Genomic DNA, 15,257 nt, shown 5'->3' with positions numbered 1-15,257 from the left:
CCCACCCACTCCCACTACTTGGCCCTGGCCTTCCCCTGTGCTGGGTCATAAAAAGTTTGCAAGACCAAGGAGTATAAAACAGTTTCTTACCTTGCTTCTGCCAAATCCACCCTCTTTAAAAGTTAAGTTTCTCTTCCTAATCAGCCATCATTGGGAAAAGAAACTTAACTTTTAAAGAGGGTGGATTTGGCAGAAGGAAAGTAAGAAAGTGTTTTATACTCACAAGATACTGTGGTGAGACATGTAAATCCATGAGCAGAGCCAGAGGAAAAGAATATTGTTTTCAATGAAAGGGGAAGACACGAGTAATGAGACAACTTAGAGAAGTCACAGGTTTAGAAGAGGTTGATAGTATTGTTTCTAAACCATCTAGCCTTAGCCTGTGTCCATGGCACTTCACTGTGCCTTGATATCTTCTTTCAGAACTGCATATTTGTCTTAGTCAGGGTTTCTATTCCTGCACAAACATCATGACCAAGAAGCAAGTTGGGGAGGAAAGGGTTTATTAGGCTTACATTTCCATACTGCTGTTGATCACCCAAGGATGCAGGACTGGAACTCAAGCAGGTCAGAAAGCAGGAGCTGATGCAGAAGCCATGGAGGGATGTTCTTTACTGGCTTGCCTCCACTGGCTTTCTCAGCTTGTTCTCTTATAGAACCCAAGACTACCAGCCCAGGGATGGTCCCACCCACAAGGGGCCTCTCCCCCTTGATCACTAATTGAGAAAATACCTTACAGCTGTATCCCATGTAGGCATTTCCTCAACTAAAGCTCCTTTCTCTGTGATAACTCCAGCTGTGTCAAGTTGACACAAAACTAGCCAGTACAATATTGAATGCAGAATAAACTACATATCCTATGGGAAGGAGTATATAGAGAGAAGTACAATTCTGCTAAAATCAAATCTTACAGCAAAACACCCATGTAGTAATGCCTAGTAAAAATTTGAAGCAAAGTGGCCATAGTTTCACATTTAAAATTCTAAGGAAGGATAAAGACCATAGTACTTCTAGAACCTTGCTAGAAAGAAAGAAAAACAAACCCAGCAAATACAAAAGCAAATAATATATTGCAGAATCCAATCCGTGTTCAGTTTATCCAGGCTGTATCTTTTGTACATTCTCAAAGGTAGGCATTTTAACTGGCTCACTTTAAAATCCACAAAAGCATTATATGAGGCAAAATAAGTTCTTCAAAGGAAAGTGTGGAACTTTAAGGAAAGTTCCATTATCCACAATTACGACAATTTTCCATTAACCTTGCCATCAGTTGCTTTCATGAGAAATAAAGAAACTGAGTAAGAGGTTTTTTCCATTACAAAGTAGGTTCGCCCACTAGCTAAACCAGATCAAAATTGTACACATCAATTTACATTATTAAAAAGTCTATTTGAATCTCACCTTAACCACTCTCCCAAAATGATTAACTAATTAACAAGTGTGAAATCATAGCCTGAAATGGAAAAGAGGTGAAGATGTAATTATATTGGAAATTGATTCATCTGCTTTATAGTCAACTAGCCTAAATTTGGAACGAAGTATTTTTTTTAAAAAATACATGGGATCCTAGCCAAGCAAAGCAAGTAGCCTAACTGCAGATCTTTACCTTCCTTTCTTTTCTCCTAATCTAATCTTCCAGTCTCATCCTTAGTTCTGTAGCAGACCATTGGCTGTGGCCTCCCTTTCTTCCCGAATTCCAGAGGATCACAAAGATCTTCTTTCCAAACTTCTCCCAATTTATTCCATTATCCCAGCCCACAACTCCAGCAGGCATTCTGTAGAAACATACAGGAAATATGGGTTCTTTCAGCCCATGAAGAAGGCAGCCTAACTCCACATTTTCACCTTTTATTTCTCTTCTCCAAATCTCCTGAGTCTCATCCCTAGGTTTATAGTAGACCACAGGCTGCTACTCTCCCCTGCCCTGCCCCATCACCAGTGGATCACATAGATCTTCACTCCAAATTCTCCTCTCAACTCCCTGCCTACAAATTGCTTTATGGGAGCCCCCAAATGCAACAGGCATTCCCTAGAAACCTAAGGACACTCCTTCTAGAAAAGCAGGTAACCTAACTCTTGAGCTAACCCTCTCCTTCTCAAAACCCAAGTCAAAGGCATGGAGAATATTTTCAACAAAATCTTATAGCTTTCCTAACCTAAAGAAGGAAATGTGCATCAAGGTACAAGAAGCATATAGAATATACCACTAGGATATAGGAATTAAGAAAGTCTCCTCAGTAAATAGTAATCAAAATACTAAGCATAAAGAGCAAAGAAAGAATATTATATGCTGCAAGAGTATTAAAACAATCAAGTAATGTATGAAGGCAGAAGAACATTAGAGTAACACTTAAATTACAATAGATGGAGAAAATAAGACATTCTGTAATAAAACCACATTTAAGCAATACTTATCTACAAGTAATAGCCCTACAGAAAATTCTAGGAAAAAAACCAAAAAAAACAAAAACAAAAACAAAAACAAAACAAAACAAAAACCTCAAGTAAGGTCAAGGAATAATCCTGGAAGAAAACACCGAACACGGGACTCACACACACATACTCACACACACTCACATACTCACACACACACATACACGCAGAACAAAATGACAGGAATCAACAACAATCATTTATGATTGATATATCTCATGATCTATAGTCTCAAATCCACAGTATAAAGACACAACCTAACCAGATGGATATAAAAACAGGATCCTTCTTTCTGCTACATCCAAGAAACATTTGTGCACATTTGTGCACAAAACACAAGGGTACCCAAGTTCATAAAATAAGCGTTTAAATCAACTTTTGCCAATAAAAAGATCACCCAAATAAAACTAAGCTAAGAAATGCTAGAGCTAACTGATGTTATAAACCAAATGAACCTAATAGATATTTACTGAACAATTTATCCAAACAAAAAAAGTACCTTCTCAGAAGTTCATAGAACATTCTCTAAAACTTGCTATATTCTTGGACACAAAGTTTCAACCGGTACAAGAAATTTTAAACAACCTGTCAGACAGATTAAACTGGAGATCAATAAAAACAATAGAAAATAAAATAAAAACAATAAAAAGCTTATAACCCATGGAGACTAAGCCACTTACTATCTAACGAATGTGGTAAAATAGAAGTTAAGAAGGAAATTAAAGGATTTTAGAATTTAATGAAATTGAATACACAACATATCAAACTTAAAGGACACAGTGAAAGACATTCTAAGAGGCAACATTACAGCCCTAAGTGCCTACACAAAAATTTTAAGAGATCTCATATTAGTAACTTAACAGCATGACCAAGAGTAAAAATTCTCAATAAAATACTTGCAAATCAAATCCAAGAACACATTAAAAGATCATTCATCATGATTAACTAGATTTTATGCCAGAGATACAGAAGTGGTTCAATACACAAGAATCTACATCTGTCACCCAGCATATAAAGAAACCAAAACACAAAAAATACTTACATAAAATGCAGAAAAGGCCTTTGACAAAATCCACTATCCCTTTATGGTAAAAGTCCTTGAGAGATTAGAGATGAAAGGGATATACCCCAACTTAATAAAGGCAGCCTATATCAAGCCCATAGCCAACATCAATGTAAGTGGAGAGAATTCAAGGAAATTCTACTAAAAAACAGAAACAAGCTAAAGTTTATCCACTTTCCCCATACCTATTAAATACAGTATTTGAAGTCTTAGCCGGACAACAAGCAGAAGTAGAACAAGGGGATATATATTGGAAATAAATAAAGAAATTAAATTATCTTTATTATAAAGAACATATGAATATATATATATATATATATATATATATATATATATATATATATATTCTATCATGGGATTCTTGTAACTGATAAACACTTCCAGTCAAGTAGTTAGATACAAAAATGAACTCATAAATATCAGTTACCTTCCTATATACAATGGCAAATGAACTGAGAAGAAAATCAGAGAAAATATAGCTTTCATAATAGCCTAAAATAATATTAAATACCTTAATATCCAAACAAGTGGAATAATTGGAAATTAAAATTTTAAGACACTGAAGAAAAAATTGATGAAGATATCATAAGACGGAAAGTTCTCCCATACTCATGTATCACTAAAATTAATACAGTACAATCGGCCATCTTCCCAACAGCAATCTACAGATTCAGTGCAATCCCTGTCAAAATTCCAACACAGTTTTTCCAATGTCTTGAAAGGAAATTTTCACTCCATATGGACAAACAAAGCAAAACAAAACAAAAAATGTAGGATTGCTAATACAATCCTGAATAATAAAACAACTCCTGGAGTCATCAGCGTTCCTGACTTATATTAAAATGCAGAAATATACACTGTAAAAAGACAGCATCTTCAAGAAATAGTTTTGGACAAATTGGATAGTTACCTGTAGGAGAATTAAAATATACACTTATAACGCTGCATAAAATGAAACTCCAAATTAACTGAAAAGCTCAACATGAAACCATATAGAATGAATCTGATAGAAGAGAAAATGAGAGTAGCCTTGAATGCATTGGCACAGAAAAAGACTTTGTGAACAGAACCACCCTAGCACAGGTACTAAAATCAACAAGTTAATGGCATTTTGGAGATTTCAGTCTCAAAGTGTCATATCAGGACTTTAAAAATATTTCTTTTAGCGTGTGTGTGTGTGTGTGTGTGTGTGTGTGTGTGTGTGTGTGTGTGTGACCCTACATGTCTTTTGACATATGTGATGACTTCTGCTTTAGTGTTTTTATGGTATCCCCAATTGTTCAACAGAGTACATGTATATATCTATTTCATGTTCCTTTTCTCGGGCCTTTTTCCTTCTGTGTGTTATTCCCTTTTCCAATGTATTAGTTTGGGTGTTTTTAATTTTATATATTGTCTTATTATCTCTCAGAAGGCTTTTGTTTTCTAATGAGACAGAAAGGGGGTGGATCCAGATAGAAGGAGAGGTGGGGAGGAACTGGGAGGAGAAGAGGGAGGGAAAACTGTAATCAGGATATATTATGTGAGGAAAAAAGCTATTTTCAAAAATAGGGTGAAAATGCATTGAAGCAATTTGAATAACTTTAATAATGTACATGGTTAAAATGATCACTTTAGCTATAATTAAAGGAGTTTTATTTAACATCATAAATGCACTCATTAGTTTATGTTTGCAAATATCTTAATTTATGTTTTCTGTTTGGCAAACAGAGCTCACAGAGCATGGCAGCCAATAGAGATTAAATCAGAAAACTCAGGGAGGGAGATAGGCATATTTATTGGCATATAACTTTCAAGATTTAGCTTCAGTACTCAACTTACAAATGCAAGTGAGTATGTGTCTGAGCACACAGGATCACATGTTAACTGGGCAGAGAGCAGATGCAGATCCAGCCGATAAGTGGGAACACTGGAGTCAACTGCCCCTGTGGACTAGCATGAATCATTTGTAGCCTTTAGTAAAGTCATTCCTGACCATGTTTAGGATGAGTCAGTTTTACAAGTTTTAGTAAAATAAACAAAAATAACAATGAAATCACCAAACCAGCTTATAATTAAATGAATAGTATAATAAATAATTTGTGTTTTCAGGATGTACAGAGCCTCCTAGATGAGTTTAGATTGAATTTGTTTAAATCATTATTTCTCTTTAGTTAGGCACAAGTACATATTAAGAGAACAATGTTGTAGAATGAATAAAGATCAACCAAATACAAACTTGAAACCAGAACAACAGTGGAATAGTAGACTGCACTGTTGTTCATGATTATATCAGAGACTTTCTTATAATATAAAATAAAAAATGAATGATAGTAAAAATTAATCAGTTTAAGGTTTTAAAAGAATAAAGCATACTTATTTTCAAAATGGTATCCCAAAATAAATTATGAAAATAAATGAAATATTCCTTATTATAACCCAAAGAAACTTACATAGACTCTAAAATATTACTTAAGATATTCACAGAATCTTCAGGAATTTTTTTTTTCACTTATGGCTTTCTCAATGTTATTCTCTAGTTCTTTTGGTTGGTAGGTGATCCTAATTTGTCTGATCTGGCAAATGCAGGCATAACTTCATTTCAATGAAGATAATGTGGATCAAAAGAAGTGTTTTGAAATCCACATGGGAGAAAAGGAGACCTACAAGGTAAAAATCTGCAAACCTTATTATGGAATGAAAACAGGACAACTTAGAAAGAAAAAATAAAGGTTTATGGATAAGATATGAGCCCTGTCTCTGTCACCGAAGGGCTGTCAGATGAAATTGTGGTTCAGGATAGAATCCTGTGATTATTCATTCAGTTAACAAGTTTGCTCTGAGTTCTACTTACCTGCTAGAAATTGTTCTTGGTGTTGGTAATGGAGTGGTAAGGAGCAATAATATCCCAATTCATATGCAGCTTGCTGCAAGTAGCTAAACAGAAAGTATACAAGTAAATGCACAAGAGCCTGGCTAGTGTCTAGTTCAGGAAACCAGCATTGTAGGATTAGACCCTGTTTATGAAGGTCAAGAAAAATCCCTTTGAGGAAGCAAACTCTTCCTCTGAAATGCAAATGAGCAAGAATGAGTCAAATGCATCTGAACACAGAGAACCAGACAGAACAACTGCCAAGTCACATGATCCTCAGGTAGTAGAGAGGCTGCCTGTTAGAGATTAAGAGTGAAAACCAATGAATCAGGAAGAAAAAAGGTCAGAGAGATTGTGATATCATGAATGTGGAATCTTTGAAGCTAATAAAACAAAATGTTTAGTGTCTTGGGCACATGAACTTTGAGAGTTGTTTTCTCAGTAGAAATCCATGCACGCACAGTTATTTGGTGGCCAGCCTAGTACCAAGCAGTCTGTGAAATGACTGTAAGTGCATAGGTGTGAGCAACCAACTTGTCTCAATCCAAGCCCTGACCACCCTGTCCAAATGGGAGAGAAAGAACTAGACATCACATTGCTATTTTTGAATCCCTGAATTCTGTGGTGAATACAATATCCCAAATGATGCAGAAATCATCAAGTGCTGAGTTATCCAATTTTAAAGCAGGTGACATTAGCTTCGAGATTGGGAATCTTGCAAAATGAAGAATAGAGTGTTGGTCAACATGGGAAAATGTACAAAACTCTTCCTACAGGATTAATATGCAGAGAGAAACTTTTTTTTTTAATTGGGAACTAGGAAAATGGTAACCAGAGTTAAAGTTGGGCAGGACATTCATTCCAAGGAGAAGTCAGCAGAGAAAGAACAGGATACATTTGTGATTCTAAGGCAGTCTCTAGACAGTGCTGAAAATGGCACTTGAGTGTTTCTGTCCAAATACAATAAGGAACTGTAAGACAGATAAAAGCTTAAGAAGGACATATTTAATTTGCTAAGCAAAACTTATGAAACTCAAAGAGCCCAGAGGCAGCTGTATTAGAAAATAAACCTATTGTTTATAATTAGTTTCTCCCTGATAGAAGATTCTCAAGCACTTTATAGTAAAGATCATACCAAAAATGTTGCAGCAAGATGGTTTGTTAAATTCTAGAAAGATTTAAGTCTGTCCCCACTAGAATCTCTCAAGTAGACAACCGAGTTCTAAGATTCTCAAGAAGGCAGAATTATGACAGCAAGGCATGCCCAAGAGAGATAGAAATCTGTTTTAAAACAAATTACAGCAAACACACAAAGATTTTATGGTGACAACACTACAAAGTTAGATGAAAGGGGACCATTCAGGACCAAGAGTAGAATAGTGGGTATTTGCTTTTATAGACAGAGGATTATTGAAGATGCTGCTAGGTTGCCAATAGAAGCTTTGACTGTATATCTACAAGGAGGCAGTAGTTGACAAATTCTAAAATTGTCATTTTCTTGGTATAGCCCATTTATTTACTACTCTTCTATTCAATTCATGNGTGATGACTATAAAGCTGTAATATGGTCAATAGATGCTGGTACAAAAAAGTGTGCTTTGGACTTTTTTGTTTCAAAAGTCCTTTCAGCTTGCACTCCTCTTAGAACATGGTCATCTGATGAACAAGCTCATCCCAGGTTCTATGCTGATGGGAGAGCCTAAGACACAAGAGGGTATAAAGAGAGAAGACAGGCTTGGCCACCTCAGCAATTTTACCACCACCACTGGAGACTCCTGATACCTTAGTAAGAATATCTTGGCATCCTCTGGGCATCCATTAATGGAAGTCAAGTGTATGAATGATTCCCATAAGCACCATATGGAGCAAAAACTGTATATATGTATACAACCCAAATTTCCATCATACATGGTTATATGCAAATAGATATTGTATTAAATCTGAGAAAACTTATTTAATTTAGAATATTTCTTTATCTAAAAATAAAACTGTGTAGTTGATAGGAATATTGATGGGGTAAAGCACTGTCTACATATTATAAACACTCAATTTGGTATAGCAGTATGTGAATACATGAATACTAACAATATCTATAGTAATGGCAAACTCCAACACAATCCACATGGCCAGATAGAAGCAGGATTAGTGACAAGAGACTTACAGATCATAGTTCTTTTCCTGTCTCTCTGTATAGCATTCCAATAAGAAATTTATTTATTTGGGGATAAATATATATTTTCAATTAACAATTTTGGGTCTAGAGAATGCTCAGCAGATAAGAATGGGTATGGATTTTTCAGAGAACCCCAGTTCAGATTTTTAGTACTTGCTTCAGGTGACTTATAACAACTTGTGCAATTCCAGCTCTAGAATATTCTAACTCTGTGAGCATCTATACTAACAAAGGCAGGTAAACAGACACACACACACACACACACACACACACACACACACACACACACACACACACACACAAACATACACAAACATACATACAATTAAATATAATAAAAATAATTTAAAACAATACCTTTGTTTTACAGAGTTATATAAATTTACCTCATGATGTCTAACAGTGCAGATATATCTAAAAAGCATGCACTGGATTTATGATATGGCTGAATTAGGATCAAGGGATTGGTTTCTGAAATAGGCCATTATGTAGCTACAATGGGCTGCTTTGACTTCAACATCTAGGATAATTTTGTTCCTAAAATAAAATCAAAGTTTATGAGGGTGATGGCTTGGCTGGCAAAAGACTAAGAAACTAAACTGAATTCTCATCTCTCAGTTAAAACATTAAATTAAAAATTAAAAGCAGAACATATCTAAATGCCAGATCTGGGGATGTAGAAACAAGAATATCCCTGGAGCATGCTGGTTAGTCAGTCTAGACAAATCTGGGCACTCCAGATTCAGTGAGCGACTTTGCTTCAAAACCTTATATAGACAAGTAACTGAAGAATCATACCAGATATCAACCTGTGGTGTCTTCATTCATACACATGTCCACATGTGTGGCACACAGACACACAGAAACACACACACACACACATATACACATTATGTTTCCTCTGTCAGAATTACTAATACTGATTATGAATACAGTATTACTGTATTACTAATTTTGGTTGGTGATACAGAATTATTATTACATAATACTAATTATATAATTATCTCACTTAGTCAGACCAGATTGTTTTTATGCATTTTTCTAATACTACATGATTTCTATTTTGTCTTCCCAATAACCCTCTGCATTTTCACGACTTCAGTGATCCCATTCTTAAAACATCATCTGTGCATGCAGAAATTCCATTGATGTTTTCAGTTTCAGACCGGTATAGAAAACAAAACAGGAGATGAAGAATTTTAAATTGGCCTTTTCTCCTGTGATTGAGATCAATACTCAGAACAGTCAATTGTTTTTTTGTGTTAACTATCTGTTCAAATGGCTGAGGGGAAAAACTCAATATGCTGGTGGCAAATAATCTATTTACTCATTGGTGTCAGGTGTCTGTGAAAAGTTTACCAAACTCTTCCTCAAAATTGTTATATGGTAAGTGTGTATTTGAACCCAAATATCTCCAATCCATAATGTGATTGCACAGAAATAACGAGGAACCCTCTTGTTTCAGGTTTTAACGTCGAGAGATAATACATTATGAATTTGCCAACTTTTGTGGCCATCTGACACTTATTAAAAGAGGACATAGTAATGCAAGACATGTATTACTAAAAACTCATTCAGGTGCTTAATACATTTACACATTGTACACATTTACTGTATAGAATATGCATCTCTTTGATAAGACAGATTTACACATATATTTGACATAAATAAAATGTTATTTATCTGTTTCTTATTCAGATAATGTGAGCCTAGGTCAAGGGTTATTTTAGGCAATGCTCATAGCCTTTTGTACTATTTCCCATAAACAAAGCAGTTCACCATTTCACCATGATAATTTAGCTTCCATCAAACTGAACAGGTTGGTTTCCCTTCCATCTTTAACTTTTTAAAAAAAACTTTAAACTTACATTTATGGAGAAAATGATTCATACATTTGTTTTAAATATCACTTGTCACTCTTGTAAAACATAATATCTCAAAGAAAGCAATCTAGTTATTTTAGGACACTAGCTCTTAGAAAGATTGATTTGGAGAATGAAGAAGAGCTAGCAAAAGCCATCTTTGATGTTATTTAACACAAAAGCAAACACAGATCCTTTTATATTTGGCATTAAAAATCTGATCATTTGCCTCCCTAAAGAAAGCACACCCTGCTTTTATACAGACAGCACAGTGAAGAATAATAATATTTCTGTTTACCGAGATATCAGCTGGCATTTCCCTACAAGTCAATGGCCTATTGCTGCTACAGCATATTAGACCTCAATGTGGCATCTACAAATGTCAAGAGTATAAAAAAAATATAGTTTGAAAATCAAAAGCTGCCTCTAACACTCTCCTCCAAAATAAAACAAAGCAGGAGGGGAGGGACAACGTTGAGCTAAATGTACTTGCTGCAGGAATCAGGGCAATATTCAGCTGTCAATCTAGAAAAACAAGGGAGCCACACTGGCATAGCACTGGATAATGAAACTTCCAGCAGATGTTCAGGAAGGGCTCTAATTCTGACTGAACTCCCTTGGTGAGCATTTAATTTCTTTATCATATGCAGGCTCGGCAAATTGTACTTCATCAAAGATGTGTTGTGAAATATTAATATTTCATATGATAACAAAACTCCACAGACTCGCCTTTGTCATATTATGAGCATCCAAATTTGAAATGTCAAGATTCTGAATTATAATAAGTTTTAAACAGATCATCGAATTGGCATAATAAATTATAATAAGGCCAATCCAAATTGGTCTGATGTAATGTCACACACATGTATATTATATGTGATATTTTAATACCTGTCTTTAGAAAAGGTTATGTGTGGGGAAAATGTGAGTTCATATGTCATATAAAAACACTTTTCATCCATAAGGAAGTACAATATCTCATAAGATGTAATTATAAATTCACAACAGGCTTTATCAGGAATTAAGGATGATGTAAGAAACAACTTAGTTGTCTAGGAGTTAGAGTGTTCTATACGCTCATGAATGGGAACTATCTTTTTTAATATACCATTACTCAAATGCAAGATGGCATTATGAATTTTGCTACTACAATGTGCACAGATAAGCCTAAAATAGTCTTTGCACCCTAGTTTTGTACCCACTATCCAAATAAACAAAGTATGGTCATCATTAAGTTTTATGTGCCAGATTTAAAATATATATTGTTCATATCTTCCATTTTGGTCCTTAGCACAGACATCAGAATGGAAAGATTATATTCAAACTGGAAATTTAGAAGGAAGTTAGCTTCTAAATTTGTTTCTGCAGGTGATCTTACTAAATGAAGCAGTTTCCATGTGTCTGAATGACACAGGGTCATGAAGGAATACATATCATCAGCAGAGGAAACAACGCTGGCTCTGATGACACAGAATTCAATTTTGGGAAGTCAGCAGCAAGCCCAAGCCACCCATCTTCCACTACTATTAATTCCTCACTTACACCTGATTAAATACCTATTACTCTTTACATGTATGTATTTTACATAGCACAACTAATATATCACTAAATGCTCTAGAGACTTTTAAAATCAACAGATTAAACATTTGATTATAGCCTCCATAATTCTTAAAGGATGAAGAGAAACAAAGACAAATATAATATTAATATTCTACAAGACTGGACCTAACTCATCCATGATATATTAAAATCTGAATCCAGACTATTCAATTTAATTTAATATTTTGTTTAGTAAGACAGGTTTTTTTTATTTGTTTAGTAGGAGGTTTTCTCGATATTCACATATACTTTTCTGTTTAAGTATGACAATCTCTAGGAAACAGTTTTTCCTTGCTCTGGTTTTTCTGGCTTCTGAAGGTTTTCCAGATCCCCTGGCCACCTTTACCCAACCTCTTGTAAAACTGTCAGTCTAAGACAGCTATAATACTTTTAGGATAATAATGTCAGCTATCGATCCCAGTAAAAGAAGAAAGTGGGAGAAAATGAGCTTAATGGGGCGTGTTTGTTCTTTGTTATTTCCTTTGCCCAAGGATAAGGCTGATTTAAATAATGATACTCCTTTTAGCCACTAATTCCACACATTCTTTTAAATTAATTATTGCTAAGTACAACTTAGTGCTAATCGCATTGATGAGGCTTCATCTCCAAAACCTTTCAATATATAGCCCACAAAATGCTAAATTAGACTCCTAACTTACTACCATGTAAGATGTCTGTCTTCTAGCCCACAAACCACCCATCTCTGGAAGTGTGCATTTAGATGCTTTATGTGTTTAAAGCTATCTTAAATTTACTTGATTGCTTGTGTGTATGTGTGCGTTTTCATTTGAGTGTATGCCCTTGACATAGTGTTCATGTAACTGACAGAGGAAATCATTTAGGAATCAATTTTACCATCTCAGTTCCAGGAATCAAACCTGAGTCACTAGCCTTGGATTCAAGAGTCTTTGCTGAGCATGCTAAAGTTTTGATTTCAAATTTAATCATTCATTTTCTAAGTATGTAGCACTCTTTGTAAAAGCATAAAACCATACTATCACATGGAATTCTATTGGGTGTGTATTTTTTATTAATATAATATATATTATTACACCCCAAAAAAGCATTACAGTGAGAAAAATCTGTAAAATGTATAGTTAATAGTGCAATTTTATGCAAACCAAATCCATTGTTTTCCTAGCTTTGAATTGAAACATATGTTCTGATTTGCACACATGCTCAAGTCACCAAATAATAATGTCAAAACAAAGAATAAAAATAGAAACACTCATATTATCAGGCACCACCCCATGAGATATATATTCAAATGAAATAAAATGAGTATGTCAACAATCTATACTCCCATGTTAATTGTTGCATTATATACAGTGGCACAAAAATGGAAACTTCTTTACTGGTCATCAAGTGATGCACAGATGAAGAAAACATAGTGCAGATGCACAATGACGTACATTTTAGCGATTAAAAGTGAATCCTGAATTCACAGCAACATGGATGGAACTCAAAATTGTTATGCTAAATGAAATAAACCAGTCACGGGCAAGACTTGTATCACATAGTTTCATTTACTCATCTATTAGAAGCTTAAAGAGAAAGATAGAGTGGAAGGTTAGAGTCAAATAGTATTTACTAAAGTCGGGGGCAGTGGGAAGAGAGAGTAGTAGGGGAAAATGGATCAGTTAAATTCAAATTAGGTAGAAAGCAGTTCTAGGGAGCTACCAGCCAAAATCATGACTGTAAATATCAGTAACGTACTTTGCATTTCAAAGGGGTGGATGAAAGGATTCTGAAAGCTTTTTTCATAAGGGAATAAAACATATTTAAGACAGGAATGTTTAATGTTACATAAAACACTACATGATCCATATAAATAGCCAAACATCATATGACATTCTTCTAATATAAACAAAAGTAGATTCAATTCAATTAAAACAGGGATTAGTGATTGTTTAAACACTACTCTAATAGCTTGAGTTTTTTATTTTTGCTTGTTTGTTTATGTATAGGTTTTTGAGACAGCTCTCATGTAGCCCAGACTGATAGATGTGTTTGACCTTGGATTTTGGATCATCCTACCTACAATTTCTTAGTGGTAGTATTACCAGCATGTTCCACCATACATGTTTTATGTTGTGCTAGAGACAGAAATTGGATCTTTGGGCCTTGCCAAAAACATTTTACCAACCAAGATATATCCTCAGCGAAAACAGTTCTGACAATTTATACACAATACAAAATGAGAATATAGTCCATACTGCTCAAAGAAATTTAAGCTCTATTGTTTAATGTTTTCAACTAATTAATTAACATATCTGATATTAAAAACTTTCCATCACATTATATTCATCTTTTATTGAAAATGCATGATAGATATTTGCATGTAACTTCACACATATTTTCTTACCTTATCAAGAGAGAAAGTTTTGGTCAAAGCAAAACCCCATCCAGCTTCAAAGGCCCTTCGAATCATTGGTGTACTAGTGGCTGGTGTTGCACTGGCAAGGCCAAAGGGATTGGGAAACCTCAACCCTGCCATTTCCACGCTGATGTCCACTAAGTCAACCGGGGTGTAAAATAGGGGCATTGTAGGCTGAGAAGGTACCGAGGTTCCATATTGTGCCTGCAAGAAAGAAGTCAGCAATAACTGTTCTTGTAGCATACTTGAATGCCAAATAATCTTTCCCCAAATCTCCTCATAGCATCAAATGAATTCAGACTCCTTTAGTCTATCTCCCTATGGGAAAACTGCCCAGAAGTCAGAAGTCAGTGGTCCAGTATTATACATAATTGTCATTTTCAAAGTTAAATGATACTATAGAGAAACAGAAGGGAAATTAAATTAAATAAACAAAACACTCTAATTCAAACAAACTGAAAGTCAAACACAAAAGGAGATCATATTTGAATTTATATTCCTGGTTCCATTAGCCTGGCTTCTTTTTGCTTAATTTATAAAAAACGACTTAGTGCTGAGATATGGACCAGCGTAAGTCAGTTGGTCTAAATTCCATTTCCAAGTAATCTTATTGCTCTGGATGTAGGTCCAAGAGGGCCCGTAACCTGCCCTTGTCTTTTCTCCTTTGAAGCACTCAGTCCAGCAGTGGGACTTCCAGCTCTCTTATTTCCTCCCTCAGAGGGATATTGGAGAATGAAGAAAGTAGGCCATGGGGAGACTTCTACTTACAAAAGAGATAGCACATCTGAAGATTGGAGGAGTTTGCTTTTTCAGAAACTTAAAAGATACCAGTTTACACTAGAACCATCAGTTGACATTTAGAAATGCACATAGCCTCTGTTCAGTGGCCACAGTAACCA

The 15,257-nt window shown here is 35.0% G+C and overlaps 1 protein-coding gene across 1 annotated transcript in view; it reads right to left on the bottom strand.

Moving 5' to 3' along the window:
* The window catches only part of Dpyd (dihydropyrimidine dehydrogenase), an 844,579-nt gene that overhangs the window by 416,522 nt on the left and 412,800 nt on the right, over positions 1 to 15,257 (bottom strand). The window contains exon 13 of the mRNA XM_029537560.1: positions 14,347 to 14,562. Coding sequence (XP_029393420.1) covers positions 14,347 to 14,562 — 216 coding nt within the window. The remainder of the gene's footprint in view (positions 1 to 14,346; positions 14,563 to 15,257) is intronic.

This window comes from Mus pahari, chromosome 4 (genome assembly GCF_900095145.1).
Source record: "Mus pahari chromosome 4, PAHARI_EIJ_v1.1, whole genome shotgun sequence".
NCBI classification, from domain to species: domain Eukaryota; kingdom Metazoa; phylum Chordata; class Mammalia; order Rodentia; family Muridae; genus Mus; species Mus pahari.
This window is presented reverse-complemented; position numbering and strand designations above follow the sequence as displayed.